Source organism: Rhipicephalus microplus, unplaced genomic scaffold (genome assembly GCF_043290135.1).
Source record: "Rhipicephalus microplus isolate Deutch F79 unplaced genomic scaffold, USDA_Rmic scaffold_63, whole genome shotgun sequence".
In the NCBI taxonomy this organism is placed as follows: domain Eukaryota; kingdom Metazoa; phylum Arthropoda; class Arachnida; order Ixodida; family Ixodidae; genus Rhipicephalus; species Rhipicephalus microplus.
Genome location: NW_027464636.1, coordinates 368,318 through 377,092, shown reverse-complemented (window position 1 = coordinate 377,092; position 8,775 = coordinate 368,318). Strand labels below are relative to the sequence as shown.

The following is an 8,775-nucleotide window of genomic DNA, read 5'->3' as shown; positions in this document are numbered from 1 at the left end:
CGATGATCGGGGTAAGAAATACGCACAAAGACGATATATTATGTATGCATGCGCTTACTCTGAATCAGTACAGACACTTAGCAACGTTTAGTTTTTGTATTATGCTTTCGTATTTTTTTTCGTAACTCATCTTCACGCTGTGACACCGAGAAAAATGGCCTGCAAAGTAGGAATTTCATTCTTACTCAAGCTCTCGGACACATTTTGACAATGCACTGCATTCATAACAAACAGATAGTAGTACAATGCAATGAAGCAAAAGCACTCCGAGTGATGGAAAAATAAAGGCGGCGCCCTTTGGTAATGTTTTCTATGGCAGTTGCAGCCTATCGCACCGAAGGAAACTGCACACAGCACAATTATGACAGGGTTTCTATTAACCTGCTTTCTGATCGCTGGTAAGATACTTTCGTCTCTTGCTCTGATGACTTTTCAAAGAAATAAGATCGTTTTTCTGAATTATAGTCATTCTTCAGAATGTATTTGAGTGTAGACTTTTGAATGTAACCTAATTGGTTTTCTTTTTATTATATATAACTTGCATAGAAATGAATTACTATTCGTTCTATAGCTAAAGTATGTGCTAATCAAATTACTTCTAGGTAGCCACTTGTGGAATATGTAGGTAAAGCACAAATAAATAGATGCTGATGACGTTTCATAAATTTATAGTAATGTAATTGTCGATGAAACTACCTTCCTATATTCTCGGTTGTCTTGTGGTTATGGTCCGTACTGTTGACCCGATGGTGCAAGGGTGTACACTAACAAACCCCTGATAGTCAAAATTCCTCGAGCACTTCATTAAGGCGGTCGTCATGTCATGGTTATGGAACGCAAAACATTAATAAAAATAAACTGATCCTTTCTAAAGGAGATCGTACAAGATCGTACCGGGTTATAATACCTGAAGTGCTCCTGCCGTATATACTATGGCCGACATTGGAAGTTCCAGTACTGTTACGCTCAAGTTATCTTATGTGGCTAAAGAATTCCTTGCAAAGGTTCCGAAACATATCTCACCTCGGGATCCCGAAGATGAACGTACTTGGTGTATTGAACATTTTCCTAGCGCATGAACCAGTTCGTTGTTACCGGGTTCAGTTGCTCTGGCTTCTTGACAAAGCAGCCTCGTAAGTGGGCACTTATGGCGCTTATATTTTGTCTTACTTTCGTTGCAGGAAGCTTGACTGGTGCACAAGGGCAAATAAGAGGGCGTATAGATGGCAAAGGATTCAGAGGACACTGGTCAGCCGGCATCGCGGATGTCGGGCCGCGGGGGGCACCCGGTGTTTCTGCGGTATTTCGGGCATCGTTTGGCGGAAGCTTTAGCAGCGACACTGAAGATGAACCTACGTCAAGCGGCTTCGGTAAGGCCATTTGCGGGAGGGAAGGAAAGGGGGTTGATAATACCTCAGTGTTATCTTACCATTGTAAGAGAAAAGCAACGCATGAAGTGGTGAATCAATACCTGGGTTGTAAGTATGAGCGCTGGGCACGAGCACGGCCGCTTTTAATAGCCACAGCGGCCACGTCACGAGTTAGCACCGTGGCAGTCATGGCTGCACCTTTTTTTTTGCAGAAACGGGCTGTCAATCAGTGGCAGATTCAGAAAGGGGGCGGTAGAGATGATTACCACCTCCCCCAATGTCCGTGTCAGCAGCCCCCCCCCCCCTTCTCACTTCAGTGCTTGTAGTCCATCTCCTATCGCCATTAAGACTGGTGAGTAAAAATGCTGTGAGCAAACAATAACAGCGTTTATGCAATCAGCCTGGTGTGCGACAAATGGCGGTGCTGCACACGGAGCTCGTATGACGTCTATTTGGGGATTTGTGCGCTTTCCTTTTGAGGCCTGGTGCCATATAGAAACCATGCTTTTGCGTGATAAAGCTCGACAAAGAAGCAATTCAGTTGGTTGTCTGATGTGTGGCGGCTTCTGACGCTGTTCGAACAACCGTGGGTCTCCGCTTTTAAATCCGTTTTCTAGCGCAGCGCTTTGTTTCATAGAACTACGTGCGGTCACTCATTGTCTGCACGCCGAGTTCTGCCCAATATTAAATGGTAAATGTTAAAAGGCCTGCATCGACTACTTTAAGTACATTAGAGTGCAATTTCTGTAAATATTGCTGTAAATATTTCTGGTCTTTTTTATTAACAGAAGTAATAAAATTTTGTGGTGCCGCACTTGAGTATTATTGCAAAGTTAAGAAAGGTGAGAACAATAAATATTGAAACTAGTTCGGGGTTATAACTAGGTTCCTAATTTGGAAATAATTAACACAATACAAAATGTGATACGAGCTCGACAGCAGCTGCAGACCAGCAGTGAATATAACTTTTATATTAGGTTACGCGAAGGCATTGCCTCAGCCTTCTTCACACCTGTTAAGTTACACGCGTAAACATTGCCTTATCCTGATTTGCTGGAACAGCGAGCACTCGCCGCTTCACCGCAGTGGATCGCGATGGAGACGTTGCGTGGCGGGACGATTGCCGCGATGGTGATGTGATGTTGGCAGCCTCCACTGCGCATTCAACAACGTTGCCTGCGTCATAAACCACTTTGCCCTCGATGAGACACCGCAACGTTTCACGAGCTTTATCTGCATGCTTGTAGGTGCTGGAGAAAGGTACGATTGCTGAAATATTGCAAAAACGTAATAAAACACGCGAACGAAATAGTGTCGTACTCGTACAGAGGAAGGTTTGATAACGAGTGAAAACACAAATATACATAGTTTAACTTTCTTACCCGCAAAGCGATTGGCGTCTTCGACGCATTCGTCGGCCATCCAGGGGATTCCCTGGCCCTGTCGAATGAGCTGCAACTAAAGCAAGATTGTAATCACACGGGAAAGCTGTCGTTCAAGGCGTTCGTTGATCCTCACAAGGCTGTTAGTTGGACGAAGTTCCTGTCTGGAGGAGATGATCTGCGAGCAGAAACTGCAGTGGCTGTAGCGCGGTTGGAAGTGCAATCCTCTAATTGACGTCACACGCTAGCGGGCGCCACTCCAAGATCTCAATGCCAAGATCTCAATGCCAATAAGTCATGACCATTGCTTGTGAAAAGCAATGGTCATGACTACGCCCCTCCCTCCTGTGTTACTTAAGGCGACCGTTCCCCACCCCTCCCCCTTCCTTAAAGTGAGTCGTTGGATCCATCCCTGACATCAGCAGACCTCTTTACCTGGCATTATTAAACACCGAATATGATGGACGTTCGTAATCTTTAAACCTGGAATGAAGAAGCCAGATGCTACCCACTATCCCGACAATGCATATCGACACCACCTAGCAAGGCGCCACGTAGCAAGGCTACAGCCAGCAAGGTAGCTTCAGCAACGTCCAGGCCAAGCTCCTCGATACTTAGGTGCAGATCAGCGCACTTTGAAATTCACCTGGTCCAGCTGCGCCCGCCCGCACCAGGCGCTGTTCGGCGCACAGTTTTTGTGGAATACCTGGCAGTATTATTTGAAAGTAACACTTCAGGTAACAAACACAAACGAATTTCCACAAAATGAATCAGGAAACACGTTCCGTCGTGGCTCGCAAATCGTTGATTGTCGAATGCGTAAGTTGAAACTCGTGGGTACAAATACCGGCTACAGAAAGGATGCTTCTACATCCGCTTTGAATAATTTCAATTTACATCGTAATCACGACACTGCAGTTAAATACAATAATATTTCGTCTGCTTTTTTTGGCTTACTGTGCTTTGGCTTTATTTGCTTGTGTCAATCAAAAAGAGAACTCCTGGAGGAGTTGCCCTAAAAAGGTAAAACACAACAGAAGACTTCTCGAATTCTTGGTACGTAGGGTGATTAAGTGTCGTTCAGGCGCCTAGCTTATCCCTGTTTGTTGGCATTTGGCACATATTTATTGGCATGTCTTTAAATCTGCGGTATAGTCTGCGAAGATGTGACACAAAGCATAAGTATACACCGGTACGTCTATGTTTCCACGCTATTGAAATAAGACGCTAAGAATCAGCAATGTCACCAGATTGTGCATGTTGATATTTCTAATCTGTGCTCGTTATCACTCATCTGATACTTTTTTCACTTTCGCTCATTCTATTGGTAAGACTTTTACGCTGGAGGTCAGAAGGTCATGCCTTCATGAATAAAGTGTACTATTAGAATTGAATTTATTCTGTGAAATGAGTAAAATGTCAACTTCATATACCTTTCCTTTTTCCTCTCAGATACATACATACATACATACATACATACATACATACATACATACATACATACATACATACATACATACATACATACATACATACATACATACATACATACATACATACATACATACATACATACATACATACATACATACATACATACATACATACATACATACATGTTTGGGTGCACGTTAAAGAACCCCAGGTGGTCAAAATTTCCGGAGTCCTCCACTACGGCGTCTCTCATAATCATATGGGGGTTTTGTGACGTTAAACCCCACATATCAATCAATACATACATACATACATACATACATACATACATACATACATACATACATACATACATACATACATACATACATACATACATACATACATACATACATACATACATACATACATACATACATACACATTCCCATGGAAGCGGAAATGCTGCAGGCCCGTGTGCTCAGATTAGGGTGCACGTTAAAGAACCACAGAGGGTTGATATTTCCGGAGCCCTCCACTACGGCTTCTCTCATAATCATATGGTGGTTTTGGGATGTTAAACCCCACATATCAGTCATTCATTACATGCATACATACGGGCTAAATCAAAACCTTTTGTTTGCTTGCAGGCTATGGGCGGACTCGAAGTGCTGGGCGGCCCCCCGCCAAAATATATTCGAGATATCTAGAGCATGAACCATGGCGTCGTTATGGAGATTACGGCAGTTCGGGAAATGAAGTTGATGGACACCCACTCTACAGTGAACACAAGGCGCCATGGGCAGGTGGATATGAAAATGACTACGGGCACATGGGATACGGTCCCTACCCTTACGCGATGGGCAATGGCTACAGCGAACGCTTAAGTCTTGGGAAACCCCGCTGGCGTTAGGGGCCCTGTCGGAGTTTTTTCTGGCCTTGCTGAAGCCGGTGCACTCGGAGTGGGTGTGGTTACTATGTGGGGTACAATATTATCTTTTTCTCGTTTGTTATAACCCCTTCACCAACACAACACGTGTTCAATATCTATAATAAAAATTTTAAAGTTATAAAGCATTTCCACTCCCAATAAAAAAAAATTCGAAACTTGCGTGCACTAAATTTACACCTGTGCAAACACTGACAAAGGTAATCGTTCTCTTGAAGTGAGAACACGTGATGTCCTGCATCTCCAGTCAAACAGCACGTTTTCGTGTCGAATTTTTGCTTCTTTCTGTTCACTAACAGAACTGGAGTCTACAAGACAGACCATAAATATTACATATATGACGGACCTACGCAAGTAAACTTTTAATGTTCTTTACGTAAGCCAATACATTAGTTGCCTAGGCTAGACGAGATTTGAAAACGCTCCTCTCACCTTCGGCAGGATCACTATTGATAATGTGGTTATTGTTGTTACAGGATATCGTAAGCATAAAAATGCACTTTTGAAGAGTTTTTTTTAATATGGGCGCACAGGAGCCAATGGGCCTGCTCAGGGTTCTCTATCAGGAAGGGGGCAAACAAAGTTTCATCTCATTGCTACACCCCCGTTGGTCAATCCACCCTCCCTCCATAAAAAAAGACAACATGCTCAACAACGTAAGGTAAAATTTAGGGATGAGGTGCTTTACACAATGACCTGCATGATCTAGCCTGCAACAGCATCATAAATGGCCGCCGCAGCCGGGATTTGATCCCGCGACCTGCGGGTCAGCAGCCGAGTACCTTAGCCACTAGACCACCGCGGCGGGGTAGAGCGAGACACACATTACTACAGATAGGATGCGTTGAATACAAATGAAAAAATCACAGAGCACAAGTGAAACAAAAATAGATATTTCTCGTAAAGATTGATTTATAGAAATAATGATTGATAGATATGTGGAATTTAACGTCTCAAAACCACCATAAGATTATGAGAGAAACCGTAGTGAAGGGCTCCGAAGTGAAGGGCTCCGGAACCACCAGGGGTTCTTTAAAGGGTCATTACATGGTCACACCTATATTTGCGGTTTCAGCAAAAAACGAAGGTAGAGGGTCGAATATGCTTGTACACGTGTGAAATACGGACTGTGAAAGAATATTCAAGTCCAACGTAAGCGGTAGAAGTCCTCGGCTCTAAACTCCGCCCACCGCCGGCGACTGCCAATTTGCCGTGCCTTGCGTGACATCACAAACCGATGGAAGCAGTGCCGTCGTCTGCTACCAAACGGCACCACGGGCACGCAGTTAGTTTGTTGTGTTGCGAGTGTTACTTGCCGCGTAGTCCGCACGTGTCACAAGCGCTGCGAAGTGGCACCGGTACCATCGCCATGTCGTCGGCACCGTCATAAGGTAAAGATTAAGCAGCAGAAGTGTTGACGACGTCGTGTACGCTGTGCATTTTGATTTCGACCCCAACACCGTATGCTCGAGTGACAAAGAAAGCGTCGAAGACGGGGGAATCCAGGTGCTAACGACCTCGGTGTTGTGGTAGACGTTGCAGACGGTCTTTCGCTATGATAAGTAGCTTTATTTCAAGCGTGCCAGTTTGACAAGCGAGCCTAATGATTAGGAGACGCTGCATTCTCGAGCACACTTTGCGCAATAGAATTCGCAAGGCATGCAGATTTTTTAGGGGCAAAGCTCTTTATAGCGGCACCCGTTCGTCCCTCGTAGCCGTTGTAGTATGTAACAACTATAACATTTTGAGCTCCAAGGTGGTGCCGGTGAGAGATTTCTCCTGTGCTTTGTTGAACAATAAAACGTTGGCGGCGTGCGCGTCAACTAATAGCTGAATGCTCCGTTTTCTCATTCTCCATTAGCAGCCAGTGGCATGTACAATATCTGACAAGAAAGGGTTGCTACGTTATACTCGCTGTGTGTAACCTCCTTAGTTTCAGAAAGGTTTAGCGAGCGTTGAGCCGCAGTGCCATGAATACAATGAATAGTATATACCATGAATGAACTCGAGGTGGTTAAAGGTGGGAAGTAGATACGAAGCGCAAGCCGTAAGAAAGTAAAAGCCGAATTCTCATGTCTCTCATTTACCATTAGCAGCCATTGGCAAAAACATTGAGCACTATCTGACAGGAAAAGGTTGCTACTTTATACTCGCTGGGCGTAACCTCCTTGGTTTCAGAAAGGTTTAGCGAGCGTTGGGCCGTAGTGCCATGAATACAGTGAACTAGTATACGGAGGAAGGAAAGGTAAGGAGAGGCCCTGACGTCACTCGTTGTGAAGCCGCGATGAAGCCGGAAGTCGGTTATATTGACTAGGCAAATTCTCCTCTCTTGTTTACATATTAATGCGAAGCAGAAGGCGCGACTCCCTCTCCGGCTCGGAAAGCACGTGGGCTGTGCAGCGCGTGTGTCGTGACGATCCGAAACTAATGGAACTAGGCTCATCACTCTCAGCCAGCGGGACACCTTCAGCGAAATTGCTTCATCCGAGTAATAACAGGGAGTAACAGCTCGCCGACAACGAAGCAACTACGAGAGAACGTGCGCTAGATGCACTGACAACGGCGAGTGCTTTCACGTCATTAATTCAGCAGCTGTACAGACAACACGATCGGTCGTGCACCTTCTACGGTTGCATTCCGCCACGCGGCTGACGCAGCGTCCTGCCACTGTGTCCGTGTTCCGTGTGAAAATCACCGGCGTCAGCATTCTGCGACCGTGGTGAATGAGCACGGTGCTAGTGACAGTTGAACGTGGTTGCTGTTAGATTGAGATTACATGCAATGCTGGTGGAGAGTGTACCAAGCGGAACAGAAAAGGTGTTTTAATACGCACATGCAAGTTGTCACTGTACACACACAACACGAAACTACGTATGTGCACATGGTCCTCACGGCGTCTTGCTGGGCTCAACAGCGCCGTCCGTTGTCACAAGCAGGAGCACTGCTCAACCGTCACTGACCTGCAAGGCATTCGTCGTCATTCAGCTTTGTCATGGTGCCCAACGCAATTTCGCTGAACACTAACTGCTTCATCCGCGTCATCCGCCGCATGACACATGGATATGCACTTGTTCTACGCACTGTTGAAACCCCATGATGGACAAAGGGATTTGTAAACGTTGCTAAGAGTAATGTAACAGCCAGGAGAACACTGCGTAACCAATAACGCGGCGCAAAGCACAGATATTGTCCGCCACGGCTCAGCACGAGACCTGGGGAGGCCAACATTCCGCCGCCAGCCGCGGCCGCTCACTGCTAGACCAGCTCTACTGCGCAACACGTAACCATAGCAACACCGCCATTGTGCCAAGTGAATATGACCACCATGATGTCATTTCCGCCACACTTTTTGCGCCCTGCGCCGGCTGGGCATGTCCTCTCCTTACCTTTTTCCTTCCTCCGTAGAACTAGTACATACCATGAACTTGAGGTGGTTAAAGGTGGGAAGTAAACCCGAAGCGGAAGCCGTAAGAAAGAGTGCGTGTGCCACCTCTCATTTAGTCCTTGGAATGTCCGCTGTATGGCGGTGCTTTTATATGGGGAATATATGATGAAAAGATGCGAAATGGTGGTACTTGGAGTGTTGAATAGATGAACGAAAGGACACATAGACAGATGCATGGATGGACGCATGAATGGACGCATGAACGGACGCAAGGGC

General features: G+C 45.5%; 1 protein-coding gene across 1 annotated transcript; it reads left to right on the top strand.

Annotated features, from left to right (window-relative positions):
• The first annotated feature begins 291 nt into the window (after window positions 1-291).
• Window positions 292-5,233, top strand: LOC142789992 (uncharacterized). Its single transcript, XM_075885018.1, has 3 exons — window positions 292-398; window positions 1,182-1,370; window positions 4,816-5,233. The coding sequence occupies exons 1-3, from the start codon at window positions 362-364 to the stop codon at window positions 5,076-5,078; spliced, it is 489 nt and encodes a 162-aa protein (XP_075741133.1). The 5' UTR covers window positions 292-361; the 3' UTR covers window positions 5,079-5,233.
• Window positions 5,234-8,775: the final 3,542 nt, after the last annotated feature.